Source organism: Carassius auratus, chromosome 7 (assembly GCF_003368295.1).
Source record: "Carassius auratus strain Wakin chromosome 7, ASM336829v1, whole genome shotgun sequence".
Taxonomy (NCBI): Eukaryota; Metazoa; Chordata; class Actinopteri; order Cypriniformes; family Cyprinidae; genus Carassius; species Carassius auratus.
Window position 1 is genome coordinate 17,292,409 of NC_039249.1, and position 25,083 is coordinate 17,317,491.

The 25,083-nt window shown below is 37.2% G+C and overlaps 1 protein-coding gene across 4 annotated transcripts; it reads left to right on the plus strand.

Moving 5' to 3' along the window:
• Positions 1–5,131: 5,131 nt before the first annotated feature.
• LOC113106125 (uncharacterized protein KIAA0232) lies at positions 5,132–23,928 on the plus strand. Of its 4 annotated transcripts, none has more exons than XM_026267747.1 (8): positions 5,134–5,481; positions 9,979–10,525; positions 12,362–12,538; positions 12,848–12,917; positions 13,030–13,117; positions 16,148–19,466; positions 23,312–23,420; positions 23,607–23,804. In XM_026267747.1, exons 2-8 carry the CDS (start codon positions 10,292–10,294, stop codon positions 23,621–23,623), a joined length of 4,014 nt encoding a protein of 1,337 aa, XP_026123532.1. In that variant the 5' UTR covers positions 5,134–5,481; positions 9,979–10,291; the 3' UTR covers positions 23,624–23,804. The 4 variants fall into 4 exon arrangements, with proteins under 4 accessions (XP_026123531.1, XP_026123532.1, XP_026123533.1 ...); XM_026267749.1 differs by having other exon boundaries at positions 5,135–5,481; positions 12,362–12,502; XM_026267746.1 differs by lacking the exon at positions 23,312–23,420 and having other exon boundaries at positions 5,132–5,481; positions 23,607–23,928.
• The last annotated feature ends 1,155 nt before the right edge of the window (positions 23,929–25,083 follow it).

The following is a 25,083-nucleotide window of genomic DNA, read 5'->3' on the forward strand; positions in this document are numbered from 1 at the left end:
CATGTGGAATTGTGTACATATATGAAACCAGCATTTATATTTTTTTAAAGTGAAATATCTGAATTCCCACGGTAAAACCTGTTCTCTTACTCACATGACCTTTCTTGATCAGTGTGTTATCTTTTCTTACATGCATGTTAGTATATTATTTTATGCCAATGTTTGCCTCCTCCTTTTCATAACATGTATGTTTGTATGTATGTATACAAATACAGTATATAAATAAATGAAACTAATAACGAAATCTAGTAATATACATATAGGGAGCTAGATTTACAATTCATTTTTTAGTTTTTTTCAGTTATTTACTCATTTTTAATTATACAGTGATTTGTAGAGCTAGATTTATATTTCTTTTTTTATTCAGTTATTTACTAATTTTGAATTATACAGTATATATATAAGTTCAAAAGTTTGGGGTGAGTAACTATTTTTATTTTATTTTTTTGAAAGAAGTCTCTGAGGCCACATTTATTTGTAAAAAAAAAAAAAATACAGTAAAAAGCAAAATGTAATTTGTTTCTGTGACGGAAAAGCTGAATTTTTTCAGCAGTTATTACTCCAGACTTCAGAATTATTTCTATTATTCTGATTTGGTGCTAAAGTAACATTTCTTATTATTAGCAATGTTGAAAACCGCTGTACTACTTGATATTTTTGTGCAAACCATGATCAATAGTTTTTTCAGGAATCTTTGATGAATAGAAAGTTCAAAAGAACAGCATTTATTTACAGCAGAATACTGTCCTAACACTGTGAAAGTCTTTATTGTTACTTTGGATCAATTGAATGTATCTTTGCTGAAAATAAGGATTAAACAAGTCTTCTAACCTAAACGTTTAAATAGTATATGGAGTAAATTATTAACCCTGTCTATCTTTTTCAGTAATTAGTTTCTCCATTAAACATCCGTGCCTTGCTTCCAGTCAAAAAGCTACATCTTTGAACTTAGACAACATATAAGGCACAGTTTTTGTCCCTTAATGGGAAACTAATACAAAACTGATCTTGTGAGGTCCAAGTGAGTTTGAAAACAGGTTTTTATCAATAATGATTAACTGACTCCTTTAGAGGAATGTAAATACAAGCTCTATTTTACAGCATTTGTGTCAATTATCACAGAAAATATTTGAGACTTCCTTCAAAAAAACACAAAAGTCATAGTTTTGACAGAATTGCTTGCTGACAATCATTCAGTGACTGTAGCCTGTAAAATCATTCACTTTCACTATATATGTGAATACATCTGAATGCATAACCAGAAGTTAATCTACCTGGAAATGTATTTTCTGAGATAATGGCACAAATGCTGTGGACAGCGCCTAAATTCCAACCAGAACATTCCTTAGAGGAATCATTTTTGAAATGTTGAACCGAATCTCTATGTGTCAGTTACACGCTGTTTGCCACCCTGATGGCCGTTTACTGGTTTTGTACATTGTCTGCCAGGACAACTTTGCTGAACATTTCCGAAGTCATCAAACTCTAGGCCTACTGTTTTAGGACAGTGATTTTATTCACTGTGAGGAAATTCTATTCTAAAAAGACAGAGTAAAGCAGAGTTAGTAGCCTTAATCACCAGTGATCACACAAATGAATCCTGTTTTCATCGGATGTACCGATTTATTATTTTGAAGTCTAATAAAATAGAATCATTTGAATCAATGTTATATTCAAAGACTGAGAGAAGGGCCAATATAGCAGTTTAGAGAAGTCGTACCCCTCCCCCCGCCTGCTGCCCACTCACTCTCAGTCGGACCCCGTGCACTTCCTACAGGACGCTCCATCTGTCCGGCTCGTCTGCGTTGCCAGAGAAGAGTAACAGACACACAGGCACCAGCAAACTAGTATATCATTCTATCATACACACAAATTAGATCCTGGGCCAAAGTGATTTGAATATATTTAAAAGAGAGTGTGCTGTTTTATGTTTAAATGGACATTAATTTAATCATCATGAATGACTCACTACCAGCATAGTATGTCTTTATGCACTACTGTACAAAGCTAAAACAAGCACAAAGATGAAATACTGATTTTATGAATGTGAATGCAGAGGCGTGTGCCTCAGTTGTCTTAATTGCTCATATATTTCAATGCCACCTGAGTATTTGACTTTTTTCTTCTTCAATCACTCAGAATATTTTCAGGTCTTTTATTTTCTAGAAACCATGTTTTGAGCAGTGTTTTAATATTTTCTGCTTATTTATTGTCCTGTGGTTTTGGTTGAAATGAATCTAAAAAAAGAAAAAAGAAAATCAATTTTTTGGTTTAATTTGAATCCTGTTCTATAGTGAAATAGATGTGGTTTGAAAATTCTATTTGCCTCATTGCTTTCGTATTGTTCTTCTGCTGTTGAATCCAAATAGAATGTAACATGACTAAGTTTACAATATTATGGCTTGTATAATTGGTATAAGCTTTAATTTTTAAATAAAAACACCTTTCTGTTAATCAGGACCATGGGTTGTTTGGACTTTGATTGAAATGAAGAAAAGGTGCATAGGCTTCAGATTATACACAAAAGCTACAAAATCATAATCATAATTCTGAGCCTTATGGAGTATATTGCAAACACCAAACAAAACTCTCTTACAGAGTGCATGCATAAGCGACTACACTAACTAGTGCACGTTCTATTCAGTCTATGCATTAAGAATGATCACAAATTTCAAGAGGGTAGAAAATAAATGTTTATATCATTTCATATGGTTAATCAATATCTCACGAAGAGTGCCATTAAAAAAAATCAGCATGGTTACAAAAGTGATATTGATTTTATACAACAGTTCAATAAACAATAAGTTCATATTAAGAGAATTACGTTTTAGACACCATGCCTGTTTTTGATCTATTTCGCCAACAAAAATAATTCCGAACACAGCCACGGAGCACTGTTTTGTGTTTCTGAGCATCATGACTGTGGTTCGTTCCTGAATCAATGATTCGGTTCAATCGCAGACTCACTTACAGTGACTTACTGCCGCCTGCTGGAGGTTTTAATTGTTTTAATTTTACATTTAATGTATCTTCTGCAAAGATTAATTTCGTTGATATTGATTTTATTTGTTTAGTAAATCTAAATGTATTATTATTACAATTTGCAGATTAAATGTAAGAATTTTACTCAAAAGATGATGCACACTTTTAGAAAAATTGGTTTAATAAAGGTAAAATTGCACATAAAGGGTAAAAAATACATTTAAACTTATTGAAAATGATTAATTTCTATCACTCCTGTGAACTAAACACATAGAAAATGAAATATTCAAAAACTTTAGGAGTCAGTTGTCCACGGTAGTCCTTAAGATATCCGCACAATAACACACTCAAAATATTGTCTAATTATCTATATCGATAAAATTCCAGAAAATATTGAGAATGTTATATATATAATGTTAATATATATATCGCAAACTGACACAAAATGATTTGCAACGGTCGTTTGTCACGTTCAGTTTAGACAGCCAAGCTGTTGATTTATTTCTACATAAATAAATAATCGTTGATTTATTTCTTGATTTCTTTTTATTTATTTATAGCTAGTATAAGTTATGAATGGCCGGTAAAAGTAGCCAAATTGTCTGGTGAGTGAAATAAAAAGTTTGTTTCAATCCCTGCTTTAATGCACAATGTTGAAGGCATATATCCATTAGATGCCGCGAGGGGGCTCCAGTCGTCCTTATTAATATTAGCAGGAGTGGGCTGCAGCCCAAATAAACCGAGGCATATTGTACACCAGCTGTGGGTAGGGTGACCACCGGGACAGTCCCGAAATTTGAAGCTTTGTCCCGCGTCCCGCAAGTCATAAGCAGTGTCCCGCATTTTAATTTTGTCTTCGTCATTTTATTTCATCGTCCTTTAAATTACAATTTTACAATAAAAAAAATGTTAATAAGAAAACACCGAACATGCGCAGCGCAGCCGTTATCATTGGTTCTAGCGGCTAGCCAGAGAAGGAAAATAAACACTGAGAAAAAAAAAACACACACACACACACACACACACACAAAAAAAAAAAAAAACTCCTGTTCTACAGACACATAATGAATGAGAAGGCCCTACTCGAAGCTGCCAGATCAGACAAAAAAAATATAAATTCAAGATGCACTGAATCCGGTAAGAACGCATTTAATCTTTCTAGTCTTTCCTAATGGAATTTGTGTGCTTATTTGGAAATGTGCTTTGTAGCGATTGTCAGCGCCGTCATTTACATTTTTATAAACCCTTTTAGCAATTTAAGACATGTTAACATCACTGCAAAAAGATATCTAATAAAAAAATCTATATTTATTCACCTAGTATAATACTAGTAATTTCTCTCCCTCGTGTCCCGCAAAATCAGGTCTGCTGACCTGCAACAGAGCAATAGCCAGGTGGTCACCCTAGCTGTGGGACAATAAAACGTTTCTTTGGATCGATCTTCCTAATTCGGAGTCTGGTTCTGAAATAATTGAGATTAAAGGAAAATTATATTTTATATTTTTCCTCTCATTTAATATTTTCATATGCTATTACCATATACTTCCTTATAATATTAAAGTCTTTCAGAGTCGTCTTATTGAGAAAATGAACAATATCGCGCGTTTTTACATTTCAACACAAAACGTAACGGTTATTAATTAAATTAAAAAGTAATTAATTACTGATTAATTATTGTGATAAAACTTTTGTTGAACGGTAAAGTTTCCGAAACTATTAGGCTACCTCAAGCACCGACTGCACATGCTATTTTCAGTGACTAATGACGTATGATGTTGCGGAGCGAAGATGTTGGCAATCTAATATCATAAGGGAAGATACTATGTTTCTCCCATTTAAAATATTGCTAATTGCGAACGCCTTGTTATCTAAAACTGACGTCAAGTTTTACTAAATGTGGTTCATTTTGATGAAAGTAGCCTATATTCGTAAATGAAATACCAACATCAGAATGGTGTTTTTAAAATTATTTTATGTTAACAAATGAAAACAAAAACTCCCAAATCTGGCAATTTTACATAATTACATAAAAAGCTGTATATGTAATAAACAATCTAATTAAAATCATGCCCAAAGAGAGCCTTATAAGCTGCATGGCGGAAGATTTCGATTTACTGACTGTAACTCGGTCGTTCTGACGCAAGCGCTCGCGGAGGGATATCAGCCATGGCGACACATTTTGTAATCTGTCTTGTTGCCTGGAGATAAATAAAATGGAGTCGGAAATCGCCTTTAAAGTCTTTCCCTCTGTCAGCCATGTTGGCTCATAACGAACTGTCATATGATGTCTAGAGACATATGATGCGGGCCCGCCTTCATCCAAAATGTCGTCAGCAGCGTCCTAACCCGAAATAAGGACGTAACAGACTTTATCCCGTGCCTGGGATCAGTGACGCTGTTGCGGCGCAGCGTCAGAGCTCGAGCTCGGAGCGGCGGCGGCGGGAGAGAAGTCATCGCTTCTCCTGCTGCTATTCAGCACTTCGCGTAGGGTTACAGCAGGTAAGATTATTCTGTCACGTTAATCTGCATGTCGATATGTTGCGCGTTATACTTGTTAGCAAAGCTGCCCAGGTCTGATTTGAATTGAAAGCTAATGTTCTCGGCCGTCTTGTCAAGTGTTACAAATGTCTGTAGCCGAGGCACATCAGCCGCGCCTCCTCCCCGGTGTAGCGACAACGGCGCACTAGCATAGCTTAGCGCTACCTCGCACTGTTGGGATAATTAATGACATTTTCTTGTTTAGATGTGTTTGCTTTTTAATTTATTGCACGAAGCACGCGTATGGACCGTTTTATAGCGGTTGTTGAGACGCAAACACACTTATGTTGCCTGTGGTTTTCGAGGAAGTGATAAACCGGGACTAGCGTTTCACTCTTTGGCGTAAAATGGTGTCCGAGTTAACGTTAGCCAGACAACGACACCGTACGAGCGGTCATCTGTTTACATCTCGACTGCGTCAGTAAGGTACTTCAGAGGAAAATAATGTTTATTGTGCGCACTGAGTAAAGCTAAATTGTGCATTTCATAACATGGAAATTAGGTTTATTACGCAGTGTACGGAATCGCTTCTCACGAATCATTTTGTTACTTATCAGGCTGAATATGTAGCAAAGCAGCGCTTAACGTTAATAATAATAGTTTGCACTTTTCTCGGTGTAACGTTAGTTTTGCCGAACAACATTAATGTTCGCTGAATCATGCTGAGTAAGGGAAAGTGGTTTGTGGTCCGTCTGCTGCGCTCGTTGACAGTGGCTTGTGAAGAGCGATCTTTACTGACACAAACAGTCTTTATTATTAATTTCATTGTTTTGTCGTGCAGTGTGATGTAGTGATAGAAAGTGATAAAGTCCGTGACTTTAGGAATCCTGTTTCTGCTGGCTGTCAGGTGATCGTTAGCTCGTAGCTAGTCAGCTGGCCTCCTGTCATTCCTCCGTTCTCCTGTCACTGGCAAACTATGCCAACTATTTTGATTTTGTAAACATTTTTTGAAGCAGACGTATTATAGAGGCATCAGGTGGTCGTTTAATACAGGACTGCAACTTATTGTAAGGCTTGTATTGTAACGTGGATAACTTTAACCATGTGAAGGGGCAAACGTCAAGGGCATAGTATTTCTGTTTTTCCTATACTAATGTTTCCTAAGTAAGTTTACCACAAGTTACGAATGCAGATGAATAAAGAAAGTCCATGATCTTAATTTGTTCTGCAGAATATGTTGGTGTGCACTTTTGTCGAGCTTTTAAAGCGTTTAAAGAGGTACTTTTATTACTTCTGCGCCCATTTCAGCGAATTAAAGTCATTATGAGAGAGAAATATCAATGCATTAATGAAAGATCAACTAAAGTGTTTTTCTGGTTAGTGACGCTAAATTAAAACGCTGTTCAATGCACTCAGCACTCGCTGTATTTGACGAGGAGTGACGACAGAAGATGGGCGTGGCGGACTTCTGCTGGACCTACAGTATGAACAGTTTTCAGTTTCAACTTTTGACTGGAAACAAATGTCTTGTCTACTCCGACAGGGACAAGTTTCTTATGTCAGACAGGGAGAAAGGGGTTTTAAGATCTCCTGTTGTTTCTCTTTTTAATGTTCATCAGTAACACCCAAGCTTGATTTTCTGCTTTTTGAAAAAAAAAAAGGGAAGTATGCAACCGTAAATGTGCATAGATAATTATGGGGCTTGGGATTTTCATAGGCATGTCGAATTTGTCTTATTCATTGAGAACTGCCCTTAGAAAACATGCATGTATGTGTACCCTACTATCTGTTTAGAAGTTATATACATTGATTAACATTGGATATTAAGGCATATTAGCATTTGATGATTGTCACGAAACGCTCACTGTACAGTGTCAAGACACGTAGGACCTGTTTCTTTGAAATTATCTTTGAAACTCATGCGTTATCTTGCATAACAAGAACTTCAGAAACAAGTCATATTTATGGTAACATTCCAGGCATGCTCATAACTTGGGCAATGTCAAAAGGGTTCATCTAGAATATTATAATCTTATGCCAATGTTGTTAGTTCTTTAGTTGAACACACAAGATATAAAATATAGAAGTGTTGCACTGAGAGTTTACTTCCGTCTTACAGTTTCCTCTTTTTGGTCTCATTAAAAATCATTGGTAAATCTTCACCGTAAACACAAAAGAACTGTTGTAATGCTGGCATTAGTTGTGCACTCTAGGGCTGTCAAAATGGCTGAAAAATTTAATTCAACTTATTAGAATTTGATTGGATTTTGAAATGCAAAATTTCAGTTAGGGTGAAGAAAAGCTTTTGGCTTCTCTTGAGGCTACAAGAGGGTGCAAAATATTACTAATAAGCTTTTATTCAAAGCATAAGATAACATGACTATCTGGGGAAAAATGTGCATAAAGTTGAAAATGTTTATAAACCAATTATAATTAAGATGCTTAAATAACTATAAACAAAACAGCATCGTGTATGTATGCATAGTTTAATACAAAGGGCGAAAAGTCAATCACACAGAGGATGATGTTTAATGAAAAAAAAATGATATGCAGTTAGATGGAGAGAAAAAAACTTGCGTGTTCATTTGTAGAATCACATGCATTTATTTGTGGACCACTTCTTGTGATTTGAACTCTTTAGGTGTGGCTTTGTTCATAATATAACAGCCTCTCATATCTTTCTGCTTAATTGTAACTGGTTTTGATTCCAACTGCATTGAATTCTACATGGTGTTCATACCAAACCATATTAAGCCTCACCTTAAAACAATGCTGACTAATCCTGAAACATTGTTGCAGGAGCACTTGTAATGGTTATACAAGATGCCAGGAGCTGGAATACAAACTTACTTTTGTTTTCCTTTTCTAAAACTAAACCTTGTGTGTGCAACCGATTATGTTCATTGTCAGATCTAGATGATTTGATAAAGGAGCTTAAACATTGGTAAGGACACAGTTGCAAGGTAAATTTAATCATGTTGTTCATACTGTTTAGGTCATAGTAGTGTTTTACTTTTAAGTTTTTTTAGCAAACCTCTCTGGGGTTTTTTGTTTTTTGTCTCTGTGTGAAATCCTCCTATTACCCACAGCACAAAAATGGTCTGCTACATGTGACAATTAACAATTTTATTTTTATTTATTAAAAAATCATTTTAAATACATAATCATATTATGCATTATATGCATTGCAAATAATACAAAATTACATCATCGTTCTCCTTGCTTTATCATATAGTGTTTCTCAGTGAATTGGGCACAGATTTTATGGATACTACAATCTTATCTAATAAATGTCAAATAATTTTAAAACACGTACATTTTACAGTTGACACACATCTACTTTGTCTCAAATAGGGCTGTGTAAAAAATCAAATGCGATATCTTTTTTTTCGTCAGTATAGGCGCTGCTGTGATTTAGTGGTAAATCTCCAGCACATGCGTTCAGATGCAGTGTCATTTACTACACAGAGCCATAGTTCACTGACAAGCTATGTGAAATCACGGTCAAAATTCACAGGCGATTCATTGCCGATTATGATCGCGATTTTGTGACTTGTCTGTGTAGTGAACTACTACTATTTGCAAATGAGCCTGAAGTGCCCATACTGTCAAGCTCTGTCTGTCTCTGCAGAGCACAAGGAGTTCTCAAGCACAAGAATGAGCAGATACAAAATGTTTATGGTTTCATTATTTCGGATGGATAAAAAAAACATACATAATATAACAATTAGTAGTATAAGAGGATAAAAATAAAAGCAACATTTTCACCAAATATACTTGGGCAGCTGTTAATATACCTGGGCGACCTACCCAAGTAAAAGCTATGTGGGAAGCATTGATTTTATGATTACTAACACAGGGAGTTACAATTAAAATCAGAGTCATGGAATTTTAGAAGTATATCCTAGTTACAAAATGAGGCAAACTATTTTTTTTTTTTTTGCTTTTATCTCGTTTTCTTCTTCAGTGGAGATGTTCGACGCAGCTCCAGCACGCACTAGTAATGCTAGCATGAAATTCATTACGGTTTTGCATTAATTCAATAAAAACTTTCTCTACATTGTTAAAAAAAACATTTTCGTCAACAAGTTTTACTGCTTAAAAAAAAAAAAATCACATTTGTTAAATGTCTCAATATCCACACAAATTACTTATTTTATTATTATTATTTGTATTTTACTTAATTCTTTGGTACACTTAATTTCATTGTACATTCATAAACCAGATTAGGTCTGCCTTAAGTTTTAGTTTGAAAGCACTTTAAAATGTTTTTCCTTTTTTTTTTCATTTCAGTCAGTATTATTTTAAGGTCTTGTCTTCATCAGTTGTGTGGTCTAATCGCAAATTGCCAGCTGAAGTGCCAACAAATTCTAGGTTTGCAGTCAGGATTGTTAAAAGTTTTTCTTTAAAGGATATCTTTAAAGATTATGAATAAAGGCTTTCAGCTGCAATTGCTCCAGGGCAAAAACAGTATAAAAACTAAATGCTGCTTCCTGTTATTTTCCCTCTCTCTCTCAGGTTGAGCCTGGAACCAGCTGTCCTCCAAGATGAACCCTTATGAATGAAAGTGAGCCTGTTCAGTAAGCTGTTAGCTTCCAGCGGTCAAAGCCATGCCTGAAGATTAGAGCCTCCTCTTGCTTACAGCAATACGAATATACAGAAGATTCTACATGACTCTTCATGTAGACCTTCCTGTGTTTGTCTTGCTGGATTAAGTCCTTCCACCCCTAATACACTATCAGCTCTGTCCCTTTCAAACCGCTCCCTCTTGCACTTTCATGACCGCTTGGGAACATGTATCTGCATTTGAGAGTGGCTCCAACCTAGTCTCATGCGTCCAATGAGTGGAGAGTCAGACGGCCCTGCCCCTGAAAGAGTCTCGCAGGCCTTCCCTTTAACAGGCCCTGTGTCCTCCTCAGAGATGTCCTCACTGCAGTCACTAGGGCCAGTGCAGAGCTGGCTGGGTCAGGAGCTGGAGAAATGTGGCATCGATGCCATGATCTACACGCGCTATGTCCTTAGCCTGCTGCTGCACGACAGCTATGACTACGACCTGCAGGACCAGGTATAATTAAAACCTTTCAGCACATCTGGAAAACCTTTTGTGTTTTAAATGACTTGTTTCGGTACAAATCTAACAAAACTTCTTAAAAAATAGTAGTTCAGTTAAATTCAATAAGCGCTTTTAGCGATACAGATTAGGGACGGGCATGATCGACGATCGATAATTGATCATTTAGAATTTCTTCGATCACGTTAATTTGTTATTGATTAATCTAATGCATTTTTTTTATATATAATGCATTTTTTTTTAATCTAATGCAGGTTGCGTTGCGTAGTGTGACTCTTGAAGCAATTAAATGAATTTCACTGTGTGGCAGCAATTAAATATTTTACCACCAGGGTGCAATAATTGACACCCTACTCCGTTATCTGTGATCTTCCATTTTGATTTCAAAAGAATAATCATGAAGAGGTCACGGCGAAGTGTGGTGTGGAACCGTTTTGATTTAAAAAGCAAAATAGTTAACTGCAAACATTGCGATGCCCTGTATAAGTACAACACGGCCACGACTCAAATGATGTACCTGTGCATCCCGGCAACGTCAGTTCCCTCAGAGTTTGTGTTTTCGGCGGCTGGACTGACGGTCACCAGGTTGCGCTCGCGTCTGACCCCAGATCATGTCAACATGCTTATATTTCCCAACAAAAATCCGTAGACTCGTGCAGAAGTTGTATGCTAGTTACTAAAGTTAGTTATTTTTCATGAGGCTTTAAGTAGCATAATTTGTTAAGTTAGCATAATTATTAGGAAGGCTAATATCTGGCCTTTTCTTCTGGCTTGGATAGTTTTGAGTTACATTTTTACAAATGTTATTGTTTAACATGATTCTTTTATTATTATTATTATTTTGGAACAAATGAGGTCTCTGTTTAAGAACGCCGGCTCGCAGCTGAAGGTTCTGCTGCTTTAGAGCACCGCATATGCACGCGCATATATGTTCGGTTTGCCTGAACGTAGTTTAACTGTCTGCCACAAGTTGATCTTGTAATAGATGTCTCACCGAGGATAAACACGTTGTATTTTTGTATTCATTGCATTTTTTTATTATAAAAATTAAATAATTATATTATTAAAATATTAATGATTAATCGATAGTCAATCGTTAATTCTCCTGAAGATCGACTAAGAAAATTTAATCGAATGCCCATCCCTAATACAGATAATTGCAAAGCAACTTTACAGAAAATTAACTTTCTACAATATTTAGTAGCTTATAAATGGTGATCAGTTTATGTGCAAATGACAGGAAATTTCAGAAAAATGTATACAAGATATGGTCAACCAGACGATGAACACTATTAGTTCACCCAAAATTTTGTGTTCTATGTCATAAGTCATATGATACATTTGTTTTTAATGTAAACCAACTTTAGTGATTCGTAAAAAAAAAAAAAAAAAACGTCTTGCATGTTAGGTTCGATCGATTAAAACAAGTGTTTAACACAAATTGTTTAGTAGTAATTCAGGTCTCTCAGTATTCATTTTATTACATTCAGTGGTAACTAATATTTATTTTGATACTCAGCAATTATTCAGATTTCATAAAGACCACTACATTTTATTTTATCAGATGTTTATCCACAAAGTTTTATGGATTAAGGCTATGAAAATATATTGTGTAGATTATGGTATTCTTGTTTAGGACTTCGCTTATTTTTTTACCATCTTATAGAGATGGTAGACTAAAGCAACAGGTTAGCTTAAAGCAACAAGTAGCTTTCTTTTATCTTCTTGAGAGTAGTTTATTTGGCAGTAATTGCATCTTAGCAGAAATTTGTGCACAGTTTTCTCTACATTTATACTAAAGTATCAACACCTGGTCCTCCTTGTGCACAGGAAAATGACATCTTCCTGGGCTGGGAGAAGGGAACAGGGAAGAAATGGGGGAAGAGCAAGAGGAAGGGAGGGACTGATCTTAGTCTTGAAGAGATGAAGAAACAAGCTGCTGTGCAGTGTTTACGTTCAGCATCTGATGAAGTAAGACCTTTGTGTAAAGCTGAAGCTTTTAAATCGGTGCGTTACATCTCAGATCCGTGTTTTTATTTTTTATTTTTGGAAAATCATTGATATGCTTTGCTTTTGCCACAAAGTCTTTAAGAGTCATCCTTATTTCTGTCAAAAAAAGAAATCACCAGAACCATTTCAGATGTACTCAGCAAAAATATAGCTTAAGTTTTATATGGTTACTGTTTTAATCATGTGTATATTTGGTGCTTTTTAATCAAAGGGAGTTTTTGAAGATGTAGTGATGGAGCTGTTATTCTATTTTCTGTAAAATTTTCACCTAAAATTGTGAGTTAAATTACTTTTGTTCTCTTTCAGAATTCTGGAATTGAAAGCTTGGTCGAAGAGCTATGCTCTAAGCTCAAGGATATTCAAAACAAACAGAAAGGTTTGCATATTTTCTATGTAATGCAGGTTCAGCAAAAGTGGCATTGCCTTGCAGCTGCAACAGTTTTATGGAAATACTTCAATAATATTGCTTTGCTATTATTGTCTTACAGAAAAAGAAAGGCAAGTAAATAAAAAATCTGATACATCACAGTCTCCTGAACCAGATGAATCCTTTTCTTCCAAGGACCAGGTTGAGATGTGAGTAAACCTTATAATCTGTAATGTTGTAATGTGGATTGTTGTACAGGTAGAGTTATGATCTCTAGGTAGTTTATTAAAGCAATGAGACTCATATTGTAATGTGGTTTTTATTAAACTGGAAAAGCCTATAATTAACCCTTGAAACCTTCACGAAAAAATTCAAAATAAAATTATTAAGCAACCTCTGAAAACGAAATAGGTATCATTTTAAAACTTAGAATCTCAGAAATGGAATATTTCGATCAACTCTTAACTAGCGCTGAGCAGCCCCTCTAAACAGTAGTGTACTGCGGGCGGGCTTTATAATCGATGTAGCCACTTTGATTAACTCCAAAGTAGTGCCGAGTTATTTACTGATTAAAAAAAACTTGTGCCATGTACTCTGTCAAGAATATCATACAGCTCAGATAGTCATGTGTCCTACGTCAATTGAAAGGTCTCAATGAGTAGAATAAAACAAGCATAATTGTTTGGGGCTTTGAATAAACTGTTGCAAGGTTTTTGTACAAGAAGTCACCACCAAATCCATATGAAAATAATATATTGATGTCACTGTTTTACTTGTAACTTCATAAAACATCAGATCGTGATCGTAAAAAAAAAAAAAAAAATTGGCACCATTTTTAGAAAAGATTCTCTTAATTAAAATGAGCCCCAAATCACTATAATCTGCCATTTTATATCTAGAGATTTTCCTCATGGATTTTCAACAACTGTACAGGCAGCATGTAGTTTAGCCAAAAAATCAAAGGTAGCTGTCATGTGGCGATTTCGCTCATAACTTCATTAAGCATGCAAATATATATGATGTGTCATAGAAAATGACACATCATTATTTGCAGGATAGTTTCCCGATTTGAAAAAAAAAGCCCAAACTCACTTTAATCCTTCGCTCATAATGTCTATATCCTAAAGATATAACGCATAGAAAATAATTAGGCCATATAGCTTAGCAAAAATATCAGAGGTTGCAGTCCTGTGGCGTTTTAGTCTCGTAACTTCACCAAACATGCATAGATATTTAAAAACAGCACAGCATTATATTCTAAAAATTCTCTCGACTTAAAAGAACCCAAATGTATCATAATCTGTCCATCAGATCGAAGGATTTTGTTCATAGAGCTGTAACACAGGCGCACTGCAGAGATGCAAAAAAAAAGCTCTATGCTTCACATTGCATTTTTATTCATAACTTCATGAAACATGCATAGATCATGGAAAATGTTATTATTCAGAAAATTATCTCAATTAAAATTAGCCCAATCATACCATAATCTGTCATTTAGATCTAAATATATTCTTCATCGAATTATAACACACAAAACTCCAAATGCGCATGCTGCAATATTCAAATTGTTTTTTATGCTTATCATTTCATGAAACTTGCTCAGATCTTGGAAAATGCCATATCATTATTTACAGCAGATTCTCACGATTGAAAAAAAATCAAAATAATCCATTGTGTCTTTCGTGTGTAAATAATACCTATACCCATGAATTGAAGAAGGCTTTTTTTTTTCTTTTTTTCTATCAACTAACCAGTGCAGCCAGTTCCTCTAAACTGGAGTGTAAAGCCGGAGAGCGCCCCCTAGCGAAGAAAAAAAGCATATTTTTCAAAATATCTGCTTTAATCAACACAAAATTTCACATTTGGAATCTGACCTTTACAATGAATGTAGTCACTTTGATTAACTCCTAAGTAGTGCTGAGTTTTGTGTGGATAAATAGAAAAATGTGTTTTCATCATTCATGAAAAGAAAAATTGTGCCATGTACTCTTAATATGTCAGAAACATCATACAGCTCAGATAGTTGTCATTGGAAATGTCTCATAGAGTAGACAACAAATGTAATTTTTTTTTTTTTTTTTTTTTTTTTTGGCCAACCATAAAATTTAATTCACAAACAGCACACATGTTGGGGAACATCACCAATTTTTTTTTTTTTTCATGAGATCTTGAACATCAAATAAGAATAAAAATATTTCCCTTGACAACACAAGTTTCTTACATTTTATCACCTATTTCTCAGCATGAGAATATTCAAATTCAAAGATTTTTCCCCCCATAAAAATATAGAAAAATATATACCAGAAGATAACTACCTTTTGACTCTACTTGCTATGATCATTTATAAAATTCCTTCAAGGATTCGAGAGCTTTACAAAAAGGCCTGTTTTGTTACAAAATTCTGTGACTTTTGGATACTTTAAGCTATAAACACACAATTTGAAACCGATACACTGAACATGCTGGGGAACATCATCAAAAAAGAATTTTCCTCCTACCTTATATCTGTCCTGATATATTGAATGTCAAATAAGACTGACATGAAAATTTTCTCTTGAGCACTCAAATTTTTCGTACATTTTTATTAGCTACAATTAAATTAATAAAAATATTTTTTAGATATGCTGACATCTCAGAGCAGCTTTGGAGATGAGGTTCATATGTTTATATCCTTTATATATTGAGACGCAGATGCTGAACGTACTGTGAGCGTTCAGCGATCACAGAAGGCATTATCTGCCAATACAATCACCGATACCAATATTCACTCAGGGCCTGAATTTCATTTTTGAAAATCATTTCCCCTCTTGTGAGAGCATATTTTTTTTTATTATTAAATATATATATTTTATAAATTTTTCAGAAATATACATTTCTCACCTAAATGTTTGATCATGCACTGTATTTTTGTTTTGACAATCGTGCTTTTGTTACACAATAGCTTACACGCAGAACAAGCCTGATTTTGTGAGCAGTATGTGAGGCAGCCTTTCACTCCAGGTTCACACACACACTCCGTTTTGCATTACATATGCCGTCCATGTCCGATATGTAAGCAGTGCAGAAGCAGCACTGACTGTGCTTTCCCACAGGAGTCTGCAACTGATCAATCGGAGCCCCCCTAGTATTTGGTCTTAATTCTTCATGCTATTATTTACACTTATTATTATCATTATTATTATTACTATCATTTTTGTGTGCGTTATTCTTATTATAATGTGGTTGTTTTTGCTCCTTAGGTACTATGAAGCTTTCCCACCTCTCTCAGAAAAATCTGTTTGTCTCCAAGAAATCATGACCGTGTGGAACAAAGCTAAAGCCTGCACGTATTCCAGCTCATCATCATCTGCTGTCCCTCAAACAAGCACAGACACATCCTCTCCAAAAGACTGCACCAGCGAAGGTGAAGCTTTTAAAGACCGAATCGTTGATGCACCCAGTTCCACCACCTCAATCAGTGAGAGGGCCCAGCACCGATGCACTAACAGGGAGAAGGAAAACCGATTCCATGGAAGCGCAACAGGGGTGACTGATGATCGGGTTCCTCCTCATAGTAAGCGGCAGGCGAGACACCGGTCTGAGGGGAGGTTCCGTCCCAGATCGTGGTCCTCTGGCTCTAGTGAGGCTGGCTCAAGCTCCAGTGGTAACCAGGTTGACCAGACCCGCAGTTGCAAAGCAGTCCGCATAAGACACAAGTCTCGAGAGGTCAGCAGCAGAAACAAAAGAGGCCGCAGTGGCAGCGGACAGGTCAAACTGGCCCTTAAAGTCATCGACAAAGAAGAGCGGAAAAATGCACGAGCCAACATCAGTACCACCGGAGGCCTATCTAAACAACAACAGCACTACATGAAAAAAGGCAAACGACCTCTGAGGGAGATCCGCAAAGATGCTAATCTGGTTGAGGCACAGGAGTCAGGAGGAGAAGCTAAAAGAAAAGAATATATGGAGGAGCCACTTTGGTACACAGAGCCCATCTCGGAGTACTTTGTCCCTCTCAGTAGAAGTAAATTAGAGACAAAGTATCGTAGTAAAGAAGACTCTTCCAATGACTTGGGCATGTCCATTGATGTGGACTGTCTGTCAGAGAGAATTCAAGGAATCTGCATTGCAAATTCTTGTATTCAAAGGGCATACCTTGCAGCAGGCACTTTTGTGGATGGCCACTTCATTGAAGTGTCTGGTGAAGGTGACGAAGAGGCTCCTGAACTAAATGGGATTTCAAGCTGCCCTCCTCCTGAAGATGGTCAAAATTTAGATGACGAGCATCTGTCTGAATTCACTCACTTCTATGAAGTTGATCTTTATCAATCCATATTGGATCCTAGTGCCTCAGATGCGGTACAAGAAAGCCGAATCCTGAACATGATTCGACAGAAGAGCGTGGAGCGAAAACACTTTGAAGCAGGATGTGTAGTTTTAGATGGCCTTGAGCTGCAAGGGGAAAGTGCAATAAGGGTTGATTCTCTGGGAGCCTCAGAAGCAGATGTTTCTATAACACAAGATATGGAAAACATTGCCCAAGTGTGGGAGTGCTGTTCATCATCAAGCTTGGAAGATTTGGAAGGCGAAAGCTGTCCGGGTGACTCTCCAGTCAGGCTCTCCCCAGTGTTGAACAGTGTTCCGTTTAACTTTAGAAAACTGTCTGGAGCTTTTGTAGGGCCTCATCTCCAAGAAGCCAGCGGTAGCATCTCTGCCCTAAACTCTTGTTTTCCACTTTTTGAGTTGCAATACGATAGCCCTTCCTTTTCTTTTCCCTGCGACTCGCTTACGGAGGGGCAGGACAATGTAGATTCAAGTAGCTGTTTAGATCCACAAGGAAACAAACAATCCCGTTTGCTAATTTGGACCAAAAACAGTGCCTTTGATGAAACAGAACACTGCTCTAACTTATCAACAAGGACCTGCAGTCCCTGGTCCCACTCAGAGGAGACACGGTCAGATAGTGAACAGATCAATGCTCCAGCAGATGAATCCGCTCAGTTTGGCAGTGAAGAGGTCAGCTGTATTTCCCTTATCCCACCTTTATGCCTAGAAGAAGAGCTTTTAGATTTCTTTCAAGAGAACTCCAGTCACCAGCAGGAAGAATCCAGTGTAGGCACAGAATCCAACCAGCCCTTCAATAAGAAATCGAAATTGGAGTCTGTTTGTGGAATAGCATTAGAGCAGGATGAGAGTAAACTATATAATGCTGTTGTGTTTTCAGATGTCCCAAATCAACAAAATGATGAATACACCTCAGGGATAATAAAAGACATTTGGATGGCTATTGGAGACAGAGACTGTGTCTTAACACTCGGGGTAAAGAATACAGGGGAGCGCTTGTTTCCAGAGGAGACTACCGGCTATCAATGCAGCTGTCTTGACAAGGATGTAAAAGGTGAAATTATTCAAAAGAAAGCTGTGCAGTGTTCGGAGTATCATCTTTGGGATGGGCAGAAGGAGGACGAGGGACTTCATAAAAACAAGCTCTCTAAATTGAATGATGGGGATTACACGACGCCGGCAAAGCCTTGGAATTGTAATTCACAGGACAGCACCTCCTTTATCCTTGGTGGGGTTTATGGAGAACTGAAGAGTCTAAGCGGCGACAGGGAATGGGCTATGATTCCACCTGGTGATGCTTGTGGCAGTTTGTTGCAGTGTGCAGCAACCACATCTTCTGACATGGTAACCATTTCAGGGGCGGATGTGTTCATGAACACGAGCAGTTGCTTTGCTCCTGGCCACAAGCCATTGTGGAGACCTCTTGTGTCCCTTGGTCAAAATGAGCAGACTACCAAGGGACCGGGGGATGGTTTAAATAAGGGATTTTCTGTTGTCTTCCATGAAGATTTACTGGGATCATGCGGAGGCTTCCATCGAGAAGATTCAGGACTGGAATACCCGTTTTCATCCTTTGATTTGAACAACCCATTTTCCCAGGTCCTGCATGTGGAGTGCTCCTTTGAGCCAGAGGACATGGCCTCTTTCAGCCCGGGATTTAAGCCAAAATCCATATTATGCTCCGACAATGAGCCCTTTTGCCCTTGGTTATATGGCATCAACCGGACTCAGTATCGGGCCATTCGAATTTCCCCAAGGACTCATTTCCGGCCAATATCTGCCTCGGAGCTTTCTCCAGGTGGTGGCAGTGAGTCAGATGTAGAGTCTGAGAAAGAGGAAGCAAGTCTTCCAGTTGGTCAAGCAGACCTCTTTGATGACCCACAGGCTGACCTCAAGCCTCTCGAGGAGGACGCCGAGTGTGAGGGCCCTTACTACGGAAAATCCGAGCTGGAGTCTGGGAAGTTCCTACCCAGATTAAAAAAGTCTGGCATGGAGAAGAGTGCCCAGACATCGCTCGATTCACAGGAGGGTGGGAGCACCCTTCTGCCGATCATTGAACAAGAGATTTGCGTACATTGTGAGATGGCATCGGTTTCGGTGCCATGTTCTCATGTGCAGTCCTCTGTTCATCAGCAAGAGGAATCTAGCAGGGAGACAGAGTCTTGCAAATGCACTGCAACTGATCAGATTCCAAAAAGTGAGAAGACAGTTGATGTTGCTCAAGATATACAAGAGGTAAGTGACTGCAGAGCCATTCTTTTCTCTGTTATCTAACCTTCAGAGAAATGCATATGGAAAATTGTACAATAAATTATCATGTTTTGATTGATTGATTCTGACGTTGTGCTCACCTGCACTTGATTGCACTGAATTTATATATTTGAGAGTACTTATATTCTATATTATATAATATTCTTTAAAGGGCTCATATGATGTTTTTTTAAATATAATTATGTTGTGTATTTGGTTTAACAGAATATCTTGACATGCTTTAATAAAAAATAAAAAACACAGTATTTTTCAAATACTGTACATTTATTTTAGGTCCTCTCTCAAATGCGTTGTTTTCTACAAAGTCTATTCTTCTGACAAATGCAGTCTGCTCTTATTGATCCACTGAACTAGTGCATCATGATTGGCCGAACACTGCAAGCACTCGTCGCAAATGTTATGCTTCTTTCCATAATCGCGAGCTTCATCTTTCAAAATAAATGTAATGACAGTTAACCTTGATTGCACAGTAATAGCGAGCTGATTTGCACTCAAACAGATGGTAATCATGCAGATACATTCAACATAAAACACACTCACACATGTATAAAAACTGTTGAAAAATAAAACAAATAAAGAAAAAGGCGATTGCTAAGTTCCGCCTCCATCAGATGACAGGTGCGTCAGAGTGCATCATGAGAGAGCGAAAATTCAAATATACTATCTTTTGCCTATCTTTCACTTTTTTTTGTGGATCGTCTCATTCTGTTTGTGACACTGCTACAAAACCATGCCGTTTTTTTTAACTACCAAGATGCAGTTTCTGAGCATGAGTTATTCATAACGGACACAAACAGTTCTGTCGCTGAAGAACTGAAACATAGACAAAGGAATTATCATCCATTTTACAACGTTATTGCTTCGTTGGACTAAACGTGCTCCACGAGATGTCCTTCAGTGGACCCTTACCTTTCTTACTAAACCAGGATTTACGGATGTGTTTATGACTCGTTACTATGACGAATCTGGCATGTACCTAGTTTTCATTCATGTTTTGATGTGTACTGCTTACACAGATGTAGCAAATACAATCTTTATAAGCTTTCCATTGAAAAACAGCACTCTGTTGTCGATGCTTGAGGCTTAGATCTTTATAATGATATACCGTATTTTCCGGACTATAAGTCGCACTTTTTTTTTCATAGTTTCGCTGGTCCTGCGACTTATAGTCAGGTGCGACTTATTTATCAAAATTACTTTGACATGAACTGAGAGAAATGAACCAATAGAAAACATTACCGTCTACAGCCGTCAGAGGGCGCTCTATGCTGCCAGAGATGCTGTTCAGTGCTCCTGTAGTCTACACTGAAGACATAGAGTGCCCTTTCGCGGCTGTAGACGGTAATGCTTTCTCTTGGTTCTTGGTTCTAAATAAATGCGATTTATAGTCCAGTGCGACTTATGTTTTTTTCCTCATCATGACGTATTTTTGGACTGATGCGACTTATACTCAGGTGCGACTTATAGTCCGAAAAATACGGTAGTTTGTCAAGATTAAATTTGTCCTGTTTCATTTAATCTATTCGTAAATATTGACACATGCAAACACGGGGAGTTGAGGATGCCCGCATCGGGGTGCAGGTTAACAGGTTAATAATATCCTTAGTTTTACCATCAGTTCAAGCCCGAAAGAGGAACAGAGTCACATGACAGACACCGTGATGAAGCTCGTATGTGTTTGCAGTACACAAGCCACGGACAGTTAAGACAGCTGACTCCACTGTGTGACCGGGTCTCTCTCACTCATACACACGATGCGCAAAACTCTGCATTTGAACAGTCAATAGCAAATTCTTAAACTAATAACAAAACATACTTAAAGGGATAGTTCACCCAAAAATCATTTACGTCATTAATAACTAACCCTCGTGTCATTCCAAACCAGTAAGACCTCCATTTATCTTCGGAACACAGGTTAAGATATTTTAGATTTAGTCCGAGAGCTCTCAGTCCCTCCATTGAAAATGTGTGTACGGTATACTGTCCATGTCCAGAACGTAGGGCACATCTCATCAGTAAAAACGCTCCTGTAATTAGAAGTATATCTCCAGCAAGTGTGTTCAGATCAGGGTTGCCAGGTTTTCACAACAAATCCTGCCCTGTTGCTTCTCAAAACTAGTCTAAAACTAATCGCGATTCCAGGAGGTTTCCAGATAAAAAAAATTGCTTCCCGGGGTTAAAATATGTTTTTTTGTTGTTGTTGTTTTTTGGCATGGTTGTCTTGGTAAAATTCGCATTTTAGGGGCTAAATATCACGTTATTGGTATTGGGGTTGCTTCGAAACCACGGACATGAAAAACAACCGCAGACTTGGCAACACTGGTTCAGGTGGAGCGGCAGTTACTACACAGAGCCGTCGTCTACCGACAACTAACACAAAATCGCTTTCAAAATCGACAAAGAATCGCCACTGATTTTAAAATCAATTTTGTGTAGATTGTCAGTGAATTACGGCTGTGTAGTAAATGCCAACCAGTGTTGCCAAGTCTGTGGTTGTTTTTCATGTCCGCGGGTCGAATCGACAACACCGATAAAGTGATATTTAGCACCTAAAAAGCGAGTTTTACCAAGGCAACCATGCCATAAAATGTACATTTTAACCCCGGAAAGCAATTTTTTTTATCGGGAAACCTCCTGGAAACGCAATTGGGCAAGTTTTGGACTAGTCTTGAGAAGCAAGTGGGCAGGATTTGTTGTGAAAACCTGGCAACCCTGATCTGAACACACTTGTTCGCGAACTGGATATGACAAACTGCTTTGTTTTGAACTCTCTCACAACAGACCCGGAAGAGAAGACAATGCTGAATAAAGTTTTTGCTATTTTTGGACCAAAATATATTTTCGATGCTTCAAAATATTCTAACTGACCCTCTGATGTCATATGGAATACTTTGATGATGTTTGTCTTACCTTTCTGGACATGGACAGTATACTGTACACACAGCTTCAATGGAGGGACTGAGAGCTCTCTGACTAAATCTAAAATATCTTAAACTGTGTTCCGAAGATAAATGGTGGTCTTACTGGTTTGGAATGACATGAGGGTGAGTTATTAATTACATAATTATGACTTTTGGGTGAGCTATCCCTTTAAAGTATCTGATTCAGAAGCACTAAATTGTCATAGCAAAGTCAGAATTGACTCCTCTCCTAGATTGTCCATTAAGTGTTATTGTTTTATTGTAAGTAATCTTAAAGATTCCTAAATGCATCTACTTTCGGAAGGCCAAATAAAGTGATTTTGCTTTCACCTAAGTTAGGGCTAGGCAAGTTTGGTCCTAGAGAGCCACAGTCCTGCAGAGTTCAGCTTCAAACCAAATCAAATACACCTGAACAAGCTCATCAATGTCTTCAGGATTACTAAGGGTAGGTGAGGTTTTTTTTGGAGCTGAACTGCAGGACTGAAGCTCTCCAGGACTGAACTTGCCTACCCTTGGCCTAGAGATACAGCATCTCCCTGACATGGCTGCTTCTACACTAACTACGGTTACTGAAATCAAGCTTTCTTTCTTTGTGTGAATATTTGGGTGGCATTACGCAAATAGTGATGTACAAAGGGGGGGGGGGGGTTGTATGAGCCATTTTAGGTAGGTGTGGCAGAGTCTTTACTTTGATAAAGAATATCTCTTGGGTTTTAAGACTTTAGTCTTTGCAACTTCAGGGATCTTATCTATTCACTAACAGCTTGTAACACTCCAAAGAGAAAGGAAAACTTAAAATCACATCATATGACCCCTTTAATGATCTACCTTTCAAAAATAAAAAATAAAAATGCTATCATTGATTGACTTTCTTTGTCTCTTAAACAGTTTCCACTGTTGAATTTTGGAGAACAGTGCTTAACTAATATGCAGAAAGAAGAGTGCTGGTGGCAGAGTACTCTGTGTTCTCCTTTATTTCCAAGTCCTCAGTGCGGAGGTAAAAAGAGTACAATATTTAGCCGTATTAGATACTGGGGAAGTCAGATATACTCTGCTTTGATAAATCCATTGATCCATTAATAGGGAATAATCATGATGGATCTTAATGTCAAATTATAGACACCACACTGAATGGAAAAGGGAGTTTGTTTGTACTAAATGTTGTATCCTCCTTTGTTTCTAGGAAGCAGTAATGTATGATTCTTCTGGTGAGCGCGGAGGCATACCAATGCTAATTTCCTCCTATCACTTTCAGCCAAAAGCCAGAGGAGAGATAGGAGGACCCTTTACAAGAACAGTGGGCTCTGTCTTAACCATGTTGTCCTAAGCCCTGTTATTCCTCAGTCAATTCATCTAAAACGGCGTATCACCAAGATGAAAGCATAAAGAGAGGAAACATGGCAGTAGGTTTGACGTACAGTTAGATGATTCTGGTCAAAATCATTTATTATAGGCTTGTTTTTCAGTCTGTTAATTCCTAGGTTTATCAATTTTGAAAATGATAATAAAAAAAAAAGCATAGTTAAGCATTAAGTTTGTTCTTTAATTTATCCCTAACAGGTTTTAGCTTCACTTTTACGTTTGCTCTAGGATCCACTATAACTGTGGTCCTACTGATTGTGCATGTGCTTGTGAATCTAGTCTCAGTCCTTCTAATAGTCAAAGTTTCTGTGACTGAACTATGAATAATCAGAAGTCAGGTTGAAAGCGCTACAATTGCGACATCCCCTCCCCTAATCAGATAATTTACCGGTTTGCTTATTCTTTTTCTTTTAAATTACTTGTAAAGGATTGAGTTGTGTGAGGTTGAGAAGAAAAAATCCCCCTCCCACCCCCCACTTTTGTTTTGTCACATCAGTTTTTGGTAATGTTCCCTTTTAGTTCAGTGCTGCTTTGAAAACATATTAAAGAAATAAAGCAGGGTACATATGTTGAAGGTGTTATAATACAACAAATAAAACCGCTAAAACGGAAGGCTCAATGAAGAAATAACCCCCTTGTCCTTGAAATTCGAAGTTGCTTTCTTTGCTTGAGTTTTCCCTTTTAACACAGCCATTGTGATAAATGTTACAGTTTGCTACGTTATTTTGTCCACTTCAGGTAAAAAAAAAAAGAAAAAAATCTTTTATGCATTTGTCAGATAGCTTGATTTGAAAAGTCACCTTTCATAAAAGTACATTTTAGAGAGGGTCATAGTTTTAAAGGACCGTTTATATGGGGGGGGGGGATTAGTTTACTGAATAATTTGACCCAACTAGACAATTTCACGTTAGTTGTTTCACGTTAGCATCTATCAGTTGCAGTTTGATATTATAGACATAATTTTTGTTGTTTCTTTAAGTTTAGTGTAAAGTTTACGTATTTCAGTTAAGTCTGTTCCCCTTCTTTACAACACAGAATTGTGACTACTGATGATTTGTAATTTGGATTCATTGTTTTATTTTTTACTTAAAAAGAAAAGAAAAGAAAGAATTGAGTTTCCAGTAATGACAGTTGATTGCTTGAAGGTTGATTCTTTTCAAGTACTTTTCCTTCTTCTTGTCTCAGAAATAAGTGGTTGTTTCATTGTGTGATGTGATGTATCATTGAAGAGGGGTGTATAAAAGCAAGCTAGTATTTTGGCACACCATAACTCTACAACCTTACAATATATTAATGTA

Excerpts from the sequence above, each read along its gene's own strand:
- LOC113106125 (XM_026267746.1), top strand. The coding sequence starts at position 10,292 with ATGCGTCCAATGAGTGGAGAGTCAGACGGCCCTGCCCCTGAAAGAGTC. Across the intron at positions 13,118-16,147 it reads TCCAAGGACCAGGTTGAGAT|GTACTATGAAGCTTTCCCAC; the intron begins GTGAGTAAACCT and ends TTTGCTCCTTAG. Across the intron at positions 19,467-23,606 it reads TTGCTCAAGATATACAAGAG|GAAGCAGTAATGTATGATTC; the intron begins GTAAGTGACTGC and ends CTTTGTTTCTAG.